Source organism: Gossypium hirsutum, chromosome D05, assembly GCF_007990345.1.
Source record: "Gossypium hirsutum isolate 1008001.06 chromosome D05, Gossypium_hirsutum_v2.1, whole genome shotgun sequence".
Lineage (NCBI taxonomy): Eukaryota > Viridiplantae > Streptophyta > Magnoliopsida > Malvales > Malvaceae > Gossypium > Gossypium hirsutum.
In genome coordinates, this window is record NC_053441.1 from 24666022 (window position 1) to 24686008 (window position 19987).

Genomic DNA, 19987 nt, shown 5'->3' on the forward strand with positions numbered 1-19987 from the left:
TCTTTAAAAAGTCAATTCTTCCCTCTGCTTTTAAGTAGGAACACATCCACCACCCTGCCAAGATACCGTGAACGACATGTTATTGACAAACACGGTCCAAACGCTTCTCTTTTTATACTTTTTTTTTTATCAAGGATTGAGGGAAAGGGTTGTGCGAAGTTTAAATCTAAGACCTGATGTCAACAAAAGCCTAAACAATGCAAGTCATTTATCACTACACCAAGCAAATTCATCAATTTTGTATTTGATGGAACCCGATTAATTTAAATATAGTAATACTATTTTTTTAACTTAATGTTTTTAGAATTATTTATTATTTAATGGTGAAGGGGTATTAAATATACATCTTCGCATTATATTTAATTGTTTATGCTTTTAATTACCTCATGTCATATTATATTTAACTGAATTTTAGGTGGAGTGAAAAAAGATTTGAGTTTAAGTTTTCAACTGATATTAATCGTAAGTTTTATCCTTGTACAACCTTTACCCTTTAAAAAAAAAAACTAATAGTTAACACTTGTCTTAGTAATATTTAAAATTATAGTCTCAATGCATTATGCATTCTCAACTTCATATTTATTGCCAAATTTGCATCTAGCAAGCAATCATCTCTTTTTTGTCTTTGCTTTTCCTTTTCCTTTGGCCTCCCAATTATTAATACGTATAATTCTCCATTAGTTTGCTTTAACTATTGTTTTCTTTGGATTAGGGAATATATGGTAAGTCGGAATGCATGAGAAGGAGAAAGAGAGAGAGATGATGCGGAATGAGAAATGGGAGACATCCCCACATCCCTCATATTATTATTAGATGCAAGGTCATAGTCATTCTTTTAGTGTACCTCCCATTTTATTACCTTTGTCTTTTGCCTCCTTTCCATCCCCATCCACTAAATGCTCTTTGCCTTCTCTTCTCTCCTCTCCTCTCCTCTCCTCTCCATTACCCTTTTTCTCACTCAACTTTGCAGTTCCCTTTCTCCTTCTCCAATTAGGGTTTTCCTCTTTGTAGCGATAAATCTGTGAGGTTAGGTTTATCATCACTTCACTGCCCAAGGCTGCCTTATCTTGGTAGGAGCAAACAACTTCCTCCTCAAACACAGCTAGCTCATTCCTATAAGGGGAAAAGGTACTTCCCTTTTTATTCTTCTCATCAATAAACACAGATCCAAAACAGGATATTATATATGTGTAGCTGCTTTCTTCTTTTCTTTGCCATTAACATATCTTTTCTTTTTTTTTCTTTGTTGGCAAGCTAAGCTAAGCTAAGTTAAAGGCTCTAGTTTAGGGCTTTCTTATGTTCGAATACCTTAAATATACCTATGAAAAGATAAACTTGTCTTGGTGATTTTGCACTTCTCAGATCAGATCCCATCTTCATTCGATTGCAGAAAGGATCCTATGACTTTACAGCTGCTCATACAACTAAATTTGCACCGCAAGTTAATTAAGGAATAAATTATTTTATATATATAAAAAAGAGACAAACTTCGGAACCAAAATTGATGGTGTGGCAGGCACAAATCCTTGTGTGAATCATGAAGGTCCAGTTCAAGAATTGAACTTCTTTTCTTTCTCTCTAAACGTACAAGATATTAGTAACTAAAGAAGGAAAAGAAAGAAAGAAAGAAATTAAGAAAAAAGAAGGCAGCTATATATGCATAAAATAAATCAGTGCCCAGATTTAAGAGGTTGTGTTTAATTGTCTATGCAAGGATGTATGTTCCAAAAGTTCTCCATGTTGTTTGTCTCTGAGAGTGTCAGAAAGGTGGCCATCAAATTTTTTTTTCTCTATAACTTCGAAACTTTTGGACTTATTTCCTTTGGTAAAGCAGCTGCTTAGATTGCTAGATACTGATCATATAGAAGATACGTTCAGGAAAACCCTAGTAAATATAAATCATAGATTCTTCAAGAGTGAACCCCTACCCAAGTTAATTACGAAATGAAAAGGGAAGGAAAAACTGAAAAATATGCAGAAGAGGTTAAATGGGAATATAGTTTTCGAAAACAAATTTAAAATCCCATCATTATAGAAGTAAAATATCTCTGCTTATGCTCAAAACTTGGAGCTGATAACAAATGGTTGTTGCGATTGTGTGCATAGCAGTGAAGATGGCTTCCTCCAGCTCTTACAATTCACCCTGTGCTGCTTGCAAACTGTTGAGGAGGAAATGCATGCCAGGTTGCATCTTTGCACCTTACTTCCCACCGGAGGAACCCCAAAAATTTGTGAATGTTCACAAGATCTTTGGAGCAAGCAATGTGACTAAGCTCCTGAACGAGCTCCTTCCTCACCAAAGAGAGGATGCAGTGAATTCCCTTGCCTATGAAGCTGAGGCAAGAGTAAGAGATCCAGTCTATGGGTGCGTTGGTGCCATCACTTTCCTGCAGAGACAAGTTCAAAGGCTCCAGAAAGAACTGGATGCAGCTAATGCTGATTTGATCCGCTATGCCTGCAACGACATTCCCACAGGCTTGCCTCAAGTGACGGGGGCGAGTACGGTTCAACCTCCTCTAACTCCCCGTAACAGGCTAGCTGAGTTTAATAGAAGGGTTGGTAATGAAGGAGGAGGATTCTATCAACTCCCTGGTGCTCTTCCTTATTCTTTCCCTTGGAATGATGCCTCTTCAGGTGATATGAACGATGGAGGTGGAGAAGGCGGTATGTGAACCAACTTCAATTTCAGATAATATTCTCCGTTTAGGGTTTCCCTATATGGGGCATATGATCTTGTTGGGATGGGTGTTACTTTTGTCTGGTTTATGGCTAGCCTGTGCGTTCTCGAGCTAGAGATATTGTCACTTAAGTACTTGTAGTAATATTGTTTGCCTTACTATCAAAATTTGGTGGGTGCAGTAAAACTCTTATGGTTGTCCTGCTAATACCAGGGGCTTAAAATGTGTCATCGGCATTGTACTATATATGTTGTGGGGATTTGGACCTAAAATAAGGGGTAATAGAGCCATATCTATTATGGCAACTAAACCTTTTGTTGCGTCATTAGTGCAGCAGCAGCTCCGGGCGTGGGTGCATGTGGAGTTGCTCTTCCCTTCTGTCATTTGTTTTATGCTTTAAAGAATAAGTGAGATGAAATAGTTGCAGTGTTAAGGTCGAACTTTAAAAAGGATTCTCCAAGCCTAAGTAGTCTATGCCCTAGTCCTCCTTTACGCTATTTATTCTTACCTTTCTACTTTGTTCTTGAGGACCACCCGGTTTAATTTTATTCATAGCCACGGATTTCAAATGCCCAAAATTCAACCCCAAGTTGCTCCTGAATAATTAATCACTATTTGTGTATATTTATATAATATAATATAATATGCAGCAAGTTAAATTCTTAAATATATATATGATCCGCCGGCTGACCTTCCAGCAATAGCATGTTCTACTAATATTATTATATTAGTGTTTTACTAATTTAAAACCCCTATACGTATGAAACAAATTTAAACAAAATTGAACAGTCGGTGTCACTACTTTTTTTTCTGCTTTTTGATTAATCTTATTCAAACCTCATTGAACTTTAAGTAGGTTGTGCAGAAAAATAAAAAAGAAGGAAAAGGGAGGGTGTGAGTTTGAGCAGTAGCTTCGTAGGTGGTGAGACCCAGCTGGCTAGGGCTAGCTTGCTCCACCTCCCATTTCCATGGTAACAGGTATTTCAAACAGTGAGTTACAGTTACTGTCGTCATTGGATCCGATATGTAAAACCATTGGTTTACTCCTTGTTGCATGGAAGGTTTGTTTCAGCTTTTTCTTCCCCAGCCATTTCACTATTAGCAATTAGGATCCCCCCACATCACATTAACCTACACTACAACAGTAGAACCCCATTCACAAAAAGTCTCGACACTCTCTCTCTCTCATAATTTTGCACCCTTCCTGTTTATTTTTCTATTGGTTTATATATACTTTTTTAACGTTGTGATATATTTTTTTGTTTGTTTAATATATGATAGGTATAGCCTAGCTAATAATATGAATGGAAGCCACAGGGAAGAAAGCCAGAAACTTAGGAAGCTTAGGGTTTTTACATTACAACACATCAACCTACACTTATAGTTTTTTTTGTGAAAGGTCAGAAGAGGCAGTTGAAGCATCATATGTCGTTATCAAACAAATTAAACTGAGTTATGTCCTTAAAAAGGAAAATGGGGTCTCACTCACTTTTGTTTTTCCTCCAAATTAACTAAGCTGTCGTTTTCACAAAATTAAACCAATGTCAGCAAAGATTTTTGAAGACAATAATTATTAATTTAGGGTTTGAAGGGAAGGGGGGGTTGTTTTAAATTTTGATATCCTTGACTTTGGAATTTCCTTAATTTCTTCGACTGTCTAATTCATTTCATTTCATTGCCAGCCAGCCACACGCTTGCATTCATGTGTCGTTGTGGAAAGCTTTCATCAGTAAGAACGACGACCATCTTCTGGTACTCCCACTTTTTGTCAGCGGATACTATTGATCTAAATCTACCTGCCCACAGCTGAATGCTCAATATATCTCTCCTCCTATTCCATCAAACTTTCAAAAACACACATAGCTATATGTATCTGTATTTCTACAGAGACATAAGTACATGATAAGATACTATACTAATAAAGAAAAAGTTAAGACTGTCCTCTCCTCTCCTCTATCCCGTCTCTATCATTCATGGCCTCTGGGTCTGCCAGTTGCAGTGAGAGTCACGTCTTTTGTCCTCCATTTCATCGCCTCCCCGTTCATCCCAGTACTGCCCACTATTTTAGTCCGTTATCATTTGGCCTCATTTCACCATTACCTTATACTAATAATTTTTTACATCAATAAAAAGTAATCATTATTATTAATTAAATAAAAAGAATGAATTTGATAGTTGTAGCTATGGTACTGTTAGGTTTCAGAAGGTACTCTGAGATCAGAGGGCAAGTAGGGCTTTTCTGAAGTTTAAGTTTATTGGAGTAAAGCTTTCTGTTCCACTTCTGCTGCTGCTGCTGTTTTTTAATTTCCCCTTCATATACCTGAAGAATGAAAAAGTCATTACTGAATTGAGAATCCATCAAACCTTACCCCATCAATCTTTCACTGCAAAACGTGAAAAAGAAGCAAAGAGCAGGTTAAAATTGACAGTGGGATTTCTTTTCTTAAAAAAAAAAAAGGGGGGGGGGGATTGTAGCAAGGGAAAGGACAAATAAATACAGGGTGTGCGGGTCCTATTTAATTAAACCAACAGCCTATGCCCCCCCCCCCCATCCACACAAGAAAAACTCTTACAAATGGTTGTGTCCGGACGGGGAGGGACTCATCATTTGTATCTTTTAGGTTGGATGTTTTTGATGTTCCAAGACAGTGAAAAATGTTGGGATTTGGGAATGTGGGTTCTTGCTTTTTCTATTTACTTACTGCATTCATTCGCCATCGAGATCATATATGATACACCAGAAGAATTTTTAAAAAATTAAAATTGAATAAGTGTTATCATCTCAATATTATATAACATAAATATTTTCAACTAATAAAAATACTTCCGCCAATGCATGGTACACTACTTATATAGCTTCAGCAAAGTTTCAGTGAAGCTCACTACTTCAGTTACTGGTATTTTGTCGGCTCCTACAGAAGATACGTATGTTTACCCTATTAAGAACTTCATTTCAGATGTAAAATCAAGGTTACATCGAAAAAACGTTTCACTTTTAATTTTGATTTTATAAGCATAGATGGAAAATAACAAAACCGTGACATCACCACTAATTCTTTGACAGCAGGTAAAAGACAACACATATTCTTTCCAATAAATCTATTTGGAACAAATCATCAAAGAATAAAGACATATTTTTCGGCGGCAGTTTGTAAGAGATTTACTTTCTGAATTTCTTTTTCTTCTTTCCTTCATAATTAATTGTATTAATTTATTACTTTATGGATTGCTTCCGATTTCCAAAAGACCCTAACGTGTCTTCAGATGCTCATCATAAATTCATAATGCAATTTACGTAAATTAGACTTAGGAAAAAGGAAATATACCTAAACACTTGTCTTAACAAATAAATAATCAAAAAAAATTAAAATTAAAATGTGGGTCGTGATGGTGAAGTTAAACTTTGAATCTACCCTAAAAAATGTGGAAAACCATTAACAAATAAACTATGGGTCATGGTCCTTACTAATATTAATCATGTTACTCTTTTGTTCGCAACCGCCATTAGATATGATGCTGCAAATGCATCATTACCCAAATCTAATGGGCGTGCTTTTTTAAGTTTTTATCTTATTTTATTTTTTTAATGATAAATAAAGGATAGGGATTGTCCAGAAATTCAATCCGAGATCAGTCTACCATTTTTTTTTATTTTCTTAATTGAGTTAATGTATATTTTTATACTCCTTTAATGAATTAGAGGATGATTCATCATCTAAAATTTCTAAAAGTAAATCTATTGATTATATATTACATTATCTAATTCACTTTTCGTGTCTAGCATTACAAATTGTTAGTACATTAAATATAAATATTTTTTACCTAGAAGAATTATGAACTCAACAGCCTACCAATATTTTTTTAAATAAATATTTTGCTTAATTAAAAAATTTCTCTTAAGAATTTATTTATTAAATAAATTTTAAATAAAAGGACTTTACCTTATTAATTAATTACGTTATGTAATCATGTGATTAATAAATATAATTTAGTTTTTACTTTAAGTTACAAGTATAACTACAATTGTAATAATAAATATTGCATCTGAAATTATAAAGTATTATTAGACTTAAAACCAAAATATCTCTAAACCTAGACTAAAATAAATATATATATATATAATATTCATATATTGTCATACAGGCCGAAAATTCATACATAATTTATGTAAAGTAAAACTTAAGCTTAACGTCTTAAAGTTCTTAAGAGTCTGTACAATAATAAATAAACTAAATAAAAAATAAGAAGAGAGTATATTTATTTTTATTTACAATTTAGTCAGTAAATAAATATTAAAGGGTTTTTATGAAACTTGAAAGCAATAAATGTATTTTATAATAAATTTGAAGGAGGTATAGAATAGGTGTCTTTTACGTTAAGCATGCATCTAAGCAACCTAAAAATGGCAGGGCATTGAGATACGGGGCGCATACAAAAGATACGTTGCGAAAGAGAAAGGATAAATATATGTGGTTAACTTTGTTTGTAGATTTCTTTATTATTTTACGATTAATTCTTTGTAATATTATAAAAATAACAAAGCTGAAAGGGCTTCTTTTGTCAGATTGCCAATGATGATAGTCATCATGGGTGTTATTACAACTAATACAGGGAGATTATGGGTTCAAAGAATTGCGCTTTTGTCGGATACATAACATATATATAGTTTTTCAGTCGTCCAAATATTCTTTAGGCAAGCGAAGAAGAAAAGGGAGATCACAGCCGAATTGCAGTTCAGAATTCAGAGAGTACCATTTCTTGTGTTGTTATGTGAACATATTATATATAAAAGAAAAGCAAAAATAATCTGGATATGAAAGGTTGCAAGAATATGTTGCAGCGGCGCTAGCTGAGTATTAATTATACTTGGGGAAAATGCTGTTTGGAAGCGAATAAATAATATTTAAGGAATGTATTTTAATATTTCTCTAATCATATGAGCATAAAGTGTTAATATCTCGTCTCCTTCGATCGAATATGTGCAGGTTTTGACTTGGGGAAAGTGGCCTGCCCAGTGCGCATCAACCATAAAGTTGGCACCACTTCTTTTCTTCTTTCTATATTTTTTTTTTACATTTACATTTGTGTTGTATATTATATTCAGTATAATTATAATTATAGTTATAATTTAATTTAATTTAATTTAATTTGATACGTTATCATATTGGTTCTATATCATCCCATAACTATATTCCACTTTATTTTCCATTTGAAGAGAATACAAGTCAAATTCATCATTGAAGCAAAGCATATTCTCTTCAACTTGTGAATTCTAATATCTCAGTTTTGTTTGATTTTAGCATTTTCCTAACGAACATTGCATTTCACAAGCCCTCCGGACCCTGAAATTTCAAGATATAATCTATTATTCTTATTAATCAATAGTTATTTGTTAATCGAGTTTTAATTCATTAATCACTATTGTTGTAAAATCAAAGAGGACATGAGTTTAATTATGCTTAAGCATATTACCATCTGATTTAAAGAATAGAAAGTTAAGGATAATTTAGGAATTGTATCAAAAAAAATAATCAATTAATTATTTACACAGAAGGTTGGATTTCTCCTCCTCAAAACTCTAAAGCAGAATAATCATTCCTATATTGATTTCAAAACAACAACAACAACCAATGCCACTCATTCACATCATATCATATCCTAGCATAGCACATTTGAGACCAGCATGACACATTTCTTGAACTATCTAGGACTATACCTCAATCTATTTACAAAGGGGTGTAGGTAATCCATCCTAATTCACAGTGCATACCAAGGAAGTTAGAGATTGTATCACCCAACCTTCAATACTTGTCTTCTCTTTGTATTGAGTGCAACCAATCAACAACCTTATTTGTATTACATCTGATCAGGTTGAAATCAAATCATCAATCATTGTTCATCGGCTTATCAATTAATTTCCTAGAAAATTATCTTAGCCTTTATCTTTGCCTCACTTCCTTCTTATTTTGTTGAAGGTGATCTAAGAATCAATTTCCAAGATCATCTTATCATAGTTATTTTGGTTAGCTAAATCTATCCATGTTTTAGCCAATGCCTCTACCATCTTGGAGAATCACCCATCAAATTCATTCCTATTTCACCTAAAAATCTTCCATTAGCATCTTTTCCAGTCATCCTTACCCGTGCTTGCTTCAATTTAGAGTTGAACATACCATCATAGTTTATTTTAACCCATCATTCACTTGTCTTTTGCCATTGTATCATAGAAACATCTGCCTTATTTCCCTCAGGTGTAACGATCACTTTAGTAGCCTCTTAAAAATCCAACAACTTATGGGCAATCCCAACTTGGTCAAAGAAAGTGGAAAGTTCTATATTTTTCAAACCTATTTCCATCATCACTCTTGATTTTGAAGACTTTGCTAATCACATGTCCTTTCTCATTCATTAGTCTTATACACAATTGTTTGAAAACCCCAAAAGATTCAGATTTCTCCTTCAAAATTTAACTGGACGTATAACGTAAGAGATCATCAATACCAACGAATACATACATTTTTCCACCGAGACTTTCTACTTGTATTGTCCCACAAAGGTCTATGTGTAAAAAATTTAATGGATTTGTTGTGTTGATATGTTGCAACACCTTATTAGACATAGGATATTTCTTTCCAATCATGCATTCATCATATGGACTTTCCACTACTCCACCAAGTTTTGAAAACCCACAGGCTAAATCGTACCTAGCAATTTTATGAAGTCTTCTGTAATTCACATGATGAATGCGTTGATGTTGTGTCTCTAGATATTGTGTAGAAACTTTGTTGCACTACAATAAGTCAACAACTTTGTAGTTGTTACCGAAAGTCTTAACACCCGTTCTAACCTACTTGTTCACTCATTCCATCACGTCACAACCTTCTTTGATGAAATTAACATATAGCCCTTGATCAGGCAACCAATTAATAATGATAATTTAGCCTTAAGCCCTTCAACAATAAACAAATTCTTTAACTCTAGGCTTTTTGTTTTGTTGCAACATGGAAGCATGTAACATATTGGCTTGATATGACCAATTACCTAGCAATAGTGAAATACATGTCTATTTCCTTTCTTAAGATGATTTACAACAAAAATTTGTCCGTTCTTCTTCTTCTTTGAAATTTTTACTACACCTTTGGCTTTTACAAACACAATGGTTGAATTAAATGACTCACTTATGTCTCTTAGCCTTTTATGGTTGTCCTGCTACTTCATGCAACAAGGATTTTATCAAGTTTTTCACTTCTAGATCTCATTTTCTTTAAGATGATTTAGGTAGCTACCATCTCCTTCTCAATTTTATTCAAATTGGTTCTACGATATGTCAATTAAACATATTTCTCTTCTACTAATTTAACCAGTCTCTAATTCTCCCTTTTAAACGAAGTACTTCCTCTTATAAATTCTCATTAACTTTACAAATAAGATCCCATTATCCATTATGTCTCTATAAGTTTCTTTTATCTGGATTTCAACCCTATCATCATCACTATCATAGTTAATGTTTGAGTCTATTTATTTGCATATTGCAATATTGGTAATTGTACTTGTAGTCATTCTAAGTAAAGCAATGTAATTGGTTATATGCTTTGCATTATCACTCTTTTTGTCTTCATCACTTTAAGTTACATTAAATGACTTTTTTTTTTCTTAAGGGTGTTCATTTATTCTGCTTAAATGTGGCCATAAGCTTCACACTTATGGTATTGGGTTCCTTTCTTTTGTTTAGGCTCAATCTCTGTGCGTAGAGACTTCTGTCATGACGACACTTACTGTTTTGTAAAAGTCGTGAAGTCTCATAACGCCTACTCGATAATTTTAAAATTTTTTTATTTTAGTCCTCAATCAGTCTCAAGTTATCGAAAGAGCTTTTGTAATCTTGTTTAAATCTCGGATATGATTATATAACATGTTGTAACTATGTATTGAACATAATAGTATATATAAACTATTGAATTGAATTTCTATTAAGATCATCGTTGCTCCAACAACAAATGTAGTATCTCGTAGCTCAGACTTGACAATCGGGTCGGGTATAGGGTGTTACACTTTCCCTTATTTCTACTTGTAAAATGGCCACTATTGTCACTCATGTCCTTTTTGGTAAAGTTCTTAAAAGCTTTGTTGAATTTTTTTGTAAGGAAAACTAACAATTCTTCTAAATCTTCTACCGAGATAGTTGTTGAAGTGTTTATTGCAAAAACTATTTTGGTATTCAATGCCACACTCTTTTCAACCTTGACTTTTTTTCTTTTTGGTTTCTTCTAGGTTCATTTCAAAAGCTTGTGAGGGACCAATTAGCTATCCATTCTCATTGTGTTAACATTTTTTTCCTCTTTTGTTATTGTGCCTTTGATTTCAAATCCCTTAAGATCTCAACAATTTTTAAACATTTTTCTCCTTAGAATATCCCTCACAAAGAGCAAAAACCTATTTAGTGATATCACATAATTTAGCATATAGTTCAACTAATATTTCATTTTTCTATATCCAAAGAATTCCAAACTTAATCTTAAGCATCTATAATTTTAAAATTTTCACTCTAGGAATTCCCTCATTATTCATCTCGAGAATCATAAATCTTCTTCGACAGATACGAACTTAGAAATACATCTAAATGCTTGAGGATCAACATTATTGAAAATGGCATTTAGAGTTTTTGAGTTATCATTTGTAGCCTTGTCCTCATCTGTAGTCCATGTTGCTCTAGCTTTACCACTCAAGTCTCATTTGTATTTATACTGTAAGGAGGCTCCCAACCAGTCAAGATAGCCTTCCAAGCCTTTTCATCAATGGACTTGATAACAGTTTCATTTGAGCCTTTTTATAGGCATTGGTAGAGTCATCTAATATGAGTGATCATGAGGTTGAGCTTCCATCTTTCATGGAGTCCATTTTTCAATAACCAAACATAACACACTAGATAATTTAGGTGGTAGGGTCTAATACCAAATGAACAATGTCTAATTTTTGGATTGTTGTGCATGTCGTTGCAACAAAGAATGAAAGAATAAGGATGAATAAAGTAACAAAAAAATATAGATATGAATCTTCACGATTGAATCGCAATACAAGCTTTAATTTAAGCCCAACTAATCCAAGGATTGTTGCAGTTTTATCCTCATATACTTGGTATAAGTTCTCTCCCCAACACTCAATTTTTCCTACTAAAAGTTGTGACACAACTCTCAAAAGGATAACGAGAAGCTCAAAATAATGCACTCAAAAAATGTTACTTTAATTTGAATTGAATAGTTCTCCCTCTAAGTGTATCAAACAGATGCTTCCTCATACAAACTTTCTTCTTCGCTTAAAATGTAGGCGATACACCAATCTCTTAGAAACTAGGATAAGATAGACTATGTTTGAAATCCCTCAATTTTTTCGATCACCATCTTTTCAAGGATGAAAAGTAGAAACCCACTAAATTGTGCTACTGCTAAAACAAGGACTATTCTAAAAAAAATTTACAAAGTCAAAGTTGTGGTTGTATTGTTGCAACAATAGTTTGCAGTAACATACATCATTCAATACATTGTGCTAGAAAGTGATGCTATTCTCAGTCAAAATATGATTTTGATTTCCATATTATATTTAAATTTAAGATTTAATTTATAATAATTTTATCCTCGTTAATGATTTAAATAATTAACACTTTATTATTTCAATTCAAATAGTTAGTCTAAATCCTAAGTTTGAGCAGTAATGACGTTGCAATTGCAATGGGCTGGTTGTGGGTAAGAAACCTTCTATTGATAGTCCAAATTAATAAACCACATATGGAACAGAATCCCAAGCCCACCCAAAATTTTGATCACATGACTTTTCAGAGTTGCCGAAAAGGAGGTTCTCTACCGGAAACTCTCGTAAGCGTAACATCATTTGAGCTAATCAAGCGAAAAGATTAAAAGACTAACAAGTATACTTAATTAATATTTAAAAAATAAAAATATACAAATATCTTTAATTAATATTTAAAAAAATTAAAAATATATAATTAAGAAATCTGCGGATCATTTAACCTACCACCAGTGAGTTGATTCATTTTACAGATAGAGGTGTTGCACATTGTACAAGACAAGAGATTGAAAATTTTATATTCATGCATTAATGATCTATGTATTTCAACAAAGAGTCGAGCAGTACCACTTCATCATAAAATATTATTCCTATTTATAAGAAACGACAAAGCGGCAGAAGATACTTAGGAACACATATTTTCATGCAGACCACTTTACACTATCTATCAAACAACTGTCGTCAAACTCCACGCGTCAACCCCCTTTGTTTCCTTAAATCCACTGCTCATCCGCTCATTCCCTCACCTTTCCTTTTTTATTCTATTTTCATTTTAGTGAAGGACAAGAAAAAAAATTTAAAAAAAAAAAAAAACCTCTGCAGCCATGGCTGAGCATCGCCAGCAATTGCGCCAAACTGATGACATGAAGAATTTCTTCCATGAAAATGGACCCTCAACATCAAAAGTTCTTACGGTTGCCACCCTCCTTCCTGTTGGTGGCACCCTTCTCTTGCTTGCTGGTTTGAGCCTTATTGGATCCCTCATAGGTCTTGCTATTGCCGCCCCACTTTTCCTGATTTTCAGCCCTGTTTTGGTACCTGCTGCTCTTCTCATTGCGGGTTCCATAGCCGGATTCTTGACCTCCGGAGCATTTGGGATCACTGGACTGTCATCGCTGTCGTGGATTGCTAATTATATTCGTGGAAGCAGGAGCTCTATGTCTCAGGGGCTAGACCCAGTGAAGTGGCCCTTGCCGGACACGGCAGTGAGTATGGAGCAGAAGATCCAGAATAGGAGCCAAGGAGGAGGAAGGATCTCTGAGGGAGGCAGAGAACAGGAAGGTGGCAAGAGTACGACACAAGAAGGTGGCAAGAGTAAGACACAAGAAGGTGGCAAGAGTAGGACACAAGAAGGTGGAAACAAGACTGTGGGTTGAAGTTTCCTGTTGTAGCAGTCGGCTGATATGCTAGAAAGTAATCTATCAATTTTGTTGCTCTGTTCTGCTTCTATGCTTATGTCCTTGTGCTGCTCTATGTGGTTGTATATTGTAACTTGTAAGCAGCTCTCTGTATTCAAATAAATTCCTGGTCATTTGCTTTTCGTTTTCAATTTCTGGGTTATAATTCAAAGTAGTTGCACTACAAAAGCTGCGTCTCTTGCTATTTGTCTTCCATTTTAAGCTCAATCTCCGACAAGTTTTTTGACTGCCTTCTCAACATTAATCGCTGCTAAAAACGTCTTAGGTAGTTTAGTGATTTATTTAATCTCATATTGCTGTTATATTATTTAAATATTATTATTTATCTAAAAAATGGCCAGTGAGTTAACTAAGAAACTTTTTATTAGTTATTAGATACAGTTTTAGATATGAAATTGTAGTCACAACTTCTCTGTCTTGAGATAGATTTTAGAAAATCGTAAATATGGTAGAAAATTATAATGAGATAATTACAATTACTTGTTTCCGAGGGCGTTCATTTTTAACAAAGAACTTACAAAGGATTCTTATGAAGGCAAGTACTATAACAAAACGAATGGATGTAAAACTCAACTATAAATATCGGGTGCAAGAAGAGAGCACATAAGCTTTTTATCAACATTGTAATACGATTCTTTAACCCTCTAGTCACTTTGTTTTTGCTATAACAGTTAAGTTATAGAGAGGGTTAGGGTGAACAATGATCGTAGATGGTAGACGGTGGTTCACCGCAGAAGACACTAAGGATGATAGTTTGAGTTAGAAGTGGTATTTGAGTAAGGTGTAGGTTGTAGAGTTCAACTTGTTCTCTCCTCTTCTTGTTTCGGTGTTAAAATGACGTAATTATGGAGGAAAGATGGGCTCGATGTGGGTCTTATCCGTCGAGCAATTCACTTCATAGCTACCTTCACTTGATACTACAAACTTCACTTTATAGCTGCAAAAGTTAGAGCAGCGAATATGAACTAGACACTATTGGAATCGACATGAGGAGATTGAGTGAGTTGTTTAGACGTATGTCATTAAATCTAGGGAGGTGATGAATTAAGAGATGCTAGAGCTTTTCTCTATATATCTTTTTGGTAATATGCAGGCCCATTTTATTGACGTGGTGCTCTAGTGAGATGATATTAATGTTATCCTCCTAGCAAGGCCACAAAGTGAGCTTCACCAAGTTCTTCTATTGTTAGGGCATGACAATTGTCCCCATGGACGAAAGGCAAGATAAAGGGATTTGGGTTTACTTGAATCTTGGCTAAGGCTTTTAGGGGTTATGGTGAGGCCTAAAGTGATTTTAAAATGTCATGATTATTGTCTCTGTCATTGTGTCTTTGTATTAATTAGTTCCAAAAACATGCTTGCTTTTCATTGGAATTAAAAAAAAAATTTCTCTTGGAGTGTTGTTTCAATTTCTCATCTAAATATTTATAAATAGGGCTCTCTTAGAGTGTCACTTCTCATTTTCTTCAATCTTCTTTCTTTGTTTTTCACCCAACAATTTTTTTCTTCTTATCTCGTCTTTTTGATTTTGTTGTATTGCCTTCGAAAATGGACAACAATTCTTTGAGATTTCAAGTGAATAGATGACAACAATGTAACACCCTAAATTCAGCCTAAACATTAGGGTCGAATCTGGTGATGTTACATTGTAACACATTTTACCCGTATTCAACGCTGGAATAGGGTACGAGGCATTACCAGAATAAATACACTTATAGACATATTAAACCGAGTTATAAAATTTCATCCAAATTAAAAACTTTCAAATTATTATCTTCGAGTCGCTAATTAGGGTATACGAGGCCCAATACATACCCATTCATATGCTTAATATATTCGTTAAATCAATCCAATATTGAAGAATCCACTTTATGTCAGAATCAATATTAATAACAATCATAAATCTTTTCATGTTAATTTCATATATCACTTACCGAACATCGAATGTTAATTTACTAATATGTAATTCACTAACACATTCTGGTATACAAAATGTTTAATTGATGAAATCATTTAATTGAGCTAAATTTCATGTTCATTCCAAATTTTCTTCTAAATCCATAAATGCTTCCACTTACCATTTACCTAATCAATTTCTCGAACCAAGCTATCACACAACAATAATATATCACTTGTGCTTCATGAATTCAATATTTGATTCTTATCACCATCAAATACATGTCATTCGAATACTTAAAGTTTATTCAAGCATATATTATTATGTTTCATATACCAAGCATATGTCAAAATTACGAATACGCAATTAATTCATTTGTCATTTATTTGACTAGCAAATTAACCTCAAATTTTATAACATTCCATTACTTAAGATATGCCATAAAATACTCCTTTAACATAAACTAGCACCATGGCCGAATTTTTATTATGCTATTTATTACCCTTTTTCCGAATCACATAGCAAAATATTACAAATATGTATATATTTGAATACTATAATTATGCATCAACTTACCAATATGAGTTAATTCATGAGTCACTCATGACATCACTTCATGCCAAATATACCACACACATATGCTATGAAACTTTATTTTCTCTCATGAGCGTACTATGACCAATAATGCACCAATATAAACATCACTCCTATTTCAACGTTTATCGATTATAATTAGGCATATAACCAATTATACACAATTCATTCATATATTTTATTGTCCTCCTCCTCCTCTCCATCTCACATCCTTTATGTATATAACATGCTCAAATAGCATTATACATAATTTCACGATTCACTTATATTTAAATTCAAAGTTGTCTATTTGAGTCAGAGTCACTAAATCATTTTTATCCAGAGCTAAAAAGCTCCAAATTAAGATTCGTTAATTTTCCCTAAAACTAGACTTACATATCTTCTTACCATAAAATTTTCAGAATTTTTTACTAGGCCAATTAGTACATTTTATTCTTTAAATTCACCCCTATTTCACTACTCAACATCTCTGACCTCTCTTCACTAAAAATGAATTATCTCATTGTACAAAATTCAGATGATATTTCTGTTTGTTTCCTTTGAAAATAGACTCATAAAGAATTCTAAGAATATAAATTATAACTCATAATTATTTTTATACAATTTTTAATTATTTTCCAAAGTTAGAATAGGGGATTCTGAAATCAATCTGATCCTACCTCACTAAAATTAAAATATCTGAAAATATATAACTCTTTTGCTTGCTCTGTTTCTTTTATGTAAAAATAGACTCATTAAGTTTTTATTTCATATCTTATTCACTCTATAATTCAATTTTTACCATTTTTGGTGATTTTTCAAAGTCACACAACTGTTGCTATCTAAACTGTTTTGTTGTAAAATGTATTCTTTCATAATTTCACTTTTTCACTATCTCAATTCCATTGAATTTTTCACATCTCATTCCAATAGTTCATTTCAATTCACATACAATTCATTCAATTTATCACTATATTCAAAGCAATCCAATTTCTCATTTCCAATTTCAAGTCAATCTTCAATTCAATTCCACATATATTCATCACTCAATTACACTTAGTCAATTTCCCGATGAACACTTCGGAATAATAACAGATACACGGTGGAATCAACACATAGCAACCACCTTATAATAAATGATACCCGGTTCACATAGTAGCCTGCACATAGTACTACACATGTGACCATTTTCATCCAATACACGTAGTAGCTCGCACATAGTACTACACACGTGATCGAAGCTATCTGGTACGCATAGTAGCCTGCACATAGTACTACACATACGACCTATCATTTCGGTACACGTAGTAACCTGCACATAGTACTACACACGTGACCTAGCAACTTCACTCGTATCTCTTTCATTCCAAATGTTCAACCGGGAATTTTCACTTTTTCTCACTTTTTTTTACCAATCAATGTCAATTCTCTTCTTTATCGATTTATAATAACATATTTAGCTTATATAACATCCACATTATTCAATCCAATCCAAAATCACATTTTTGTAAAATTACATTTGTGCCCCTAAAGTTTCACAAAATTATGATTTTGCCCCTAGGCTCGGAAATTAAACTTTATTCCTTTTTCTTATGTTTTATAACATGCTGAAAATTTTTCCCTTCTATAGAAACATCAAATTCTTGCTCTAACATGCACTTATAAACAATAATATTTTTTTACCGATTATGCCGTTTCACTTGTTTTCACTGAAAATTGCTTAGCAAAAATTATTTAACACAATTTCAAGCTTCATATTCTACCATAAAACATCAAAATAAACACATTTCACCTATGAGCATTTTTTCAAATATAAACCCTAGGTTAAATTATTGCTATAATAAGCTAAATTAAGCTACCAGGAATTCAAAAATGTAAAGAACATTAAAAACGGGGCTTGGAATCGCTTACTATGGATCTTGGAAGCTTGAAAACCCTAACCATGGTTTTCCCCTTGCTATTTTCGTTCATCATGGAGAAGATAGACAAATTTTTGGCTATTTTGGCCTTTTTAATTCTTTTAATTACTAAATGACCAAAATGCCCCTAACTTAAAAATATCCTATTTCACTTATCTCTTGTCCATTTTTGTCCAGCAAGTTAACCAATGGTCTAATTCCATTTAAGGACCTCCAATTTAAAATTTCATAACAATTGGACACTTCTAACATGTAGAACTCAACTTTTTCACTTTTTACAATATAGTCCTTTTGGCTAAATTGAGTGCCCAAACGTCAAAATTTTTGAACGAAATTTTTACAAAATTATTCTATGAAATTTTAGACCATAAAAATATAATAATAAAAATATTTTTTTCCTCGTCGAATTCGTGGTCCCGAAACCACTGTTCCAACTAGGCCTAAAATCGGGTTGTTACAAATCATGCTGCTATTGTTGTGTTTCAAATCTCCTCAATATAAATATTATTTCTTAATTACATCAAGATCATAGAATGAGCTAAGGTACGATCAATGGGAAAGGCTTTTATTTCTCGTTGTATTCGTTGGAATGGGGCTTTCTCTTGCCTCTTTATTCATGGTTTGTAGAGAGATGTCGTGATTGTACAGTGTTATCTCTAACTACTATCAAGGACTATCAAACGCTTACTGGTATACATTTTTTCTTGTTGTTGTAAGAAGCATTGAGAAGAACCTTCTTCAATTAGTTTTGAGAACATGTTTACCCTTACTGTAACACCCCGAACCCGAGACCGTCGCCGAAGTCGAACACGAGGTGTTAACAGACTTCAAACCACTTATTTGACATTTCCCAGACAAGCTGCCAATCTGCGTACTAGTCGCTTTAAAATCATATCTTGAGTTCTGAAACTCGAAATCCAGTTTCGTAAATTTTCCCTGGAACTATACTCATATACCTATATGGTAGAATTTTTGTAGAATTTTTAGTCGGGCCAATTAGTACAGTTTATTAGTTAAATTCTCCCCTATTACAGGGTGCGACTACACTGACCTTCAAGCATTACGATTTGGATAACTCCCTGCACAGAGCTTCAATACTGATGCCATTTGTTTCTATAGAAACTAGACTCAGAGAGGAATCTATACATATATGGCATGACTCCTAATTATCTCTGGTTAATTTATAATAAATTTCCAAAGTCGGAACAGGGAACCCAGAAACCGTTCTGGCCCTGTCTCACGAGAACCTGAATATCTCTTAACATAGTGTCCATATGATCGTTTCGTTACTTCTATATGAAAATAGACTCATCGATCTTTTATTACATAATTTATTCACTATTTAATTCCATTCCTACTAATTTTTGTAATTTTTCAATCCCACGTCACTGCTGCTGCCAGCATCTGTTACTGAAGCAACTATGCCCATTTCGTGATTTCTCATTGATCTAACTAGTAATTCATCATACATATCACAAAATTATAATCATGACTAGCCATACCAAAGGCTAATCATTGTCAAACATCTCCCTACTACACTATTGCCATATCATGAATCTTAACACCAAAATTAATCAGCCATGACATATGGCATAAAAAAATCGAATTACCAAGACTTACGACCTAACGTTATAAAACCAAATCCAACCGAACATTTATGCCATTTTCGCATGGCTAAAAGTTTACATACCAAATTTCAACAAAACATATTAGCCTATACATGCCGAAATGTTCTCCTAGACCGACTAAAAAGAAGATACCAAAAGTTGCTAGCCGGTGTGATGACTCCGATGACGGCCCGATCACGCAAAAAGAGACGAGTCCAAGAAACCTAAAATAGGTGACAAGGAAACACCGAGTGAGTATATAACTCAGTAAGTCATAAGCAATGCACTACCATCCATTAATAACATTATCACA

The 19987-nt window shown here is 33.5% G+C and overlaps 2 protein-coding genes across 3 annotated transcripts; both read left to right on the plus strand.

Annotated features, from left to right (window-relative positions):
- The first annotated feature begins 825 nt into the window (after window positions 1–825).
- Window positions 826–3098, plus strand: LOC107914803 (protein LATERAL ORGAN BOUNDARIES). Of its 2 annotated transcripts, none has more exons than XM_016843827.2 (2): window positions 826–1128; window positions 2107–3098. In XM_016843827.2, the coding sequence occupies exon 2, from the start codon at window positions 2115–2117 to the stop codon at window positions 2670–2672; it is 558 nt and encodes a 185-aa protein (XP_016699316.1). In that variant the 5' UTR covers window positions 826–1128; window positions 2107–2114; the 3' UTR covers window positions 2673–3098. The 2 variants fall into 2 exon arrangements, with proteins under 2 accessions (XP_016699316.1, XP_016699315.1); XM_016843826.2 differs by having other exon boundaries at window positions 830–1128; window positions 2110–3098.
- A 9909-nt stretch (window positions 3099–13007) lies between these two features.
- LOC107914779 (oleosin H2) lies at window positions 13008–13809 on the plus strand. Its single transcript, XM_016843807.2, has one exon. It carries the CDS (start codon window positions 13085–13087, stop codon window positions 13634–13636), a length of 552 nt encoding a protein of 183 aa, XP_016699296.1. The 5' UTR covers window positions 13008–13084; the 3' UTR covers window positions 13637–13809.
- The last annotated feature ends 6178 nt before the right edge of the window (window positions 13810–19987 follow it).

Excerpts from the sequence above, each read along its gene's own strand:
- LOC107914803 (XM_016843827.2), top strand. The coding sequence starts at position 2,115 with ATGGCTTCCTCCAGCTCTTACAATTCACCCTGTGCTGCTTGCAAACTG.
- LOC107914779 (XM_016843807.2), top strand. The coding sequence starts at position 13,085 with ATGGCTGAGCATCGCCAGCAATTGCGCCAAACTGATGACATGAAGAAT.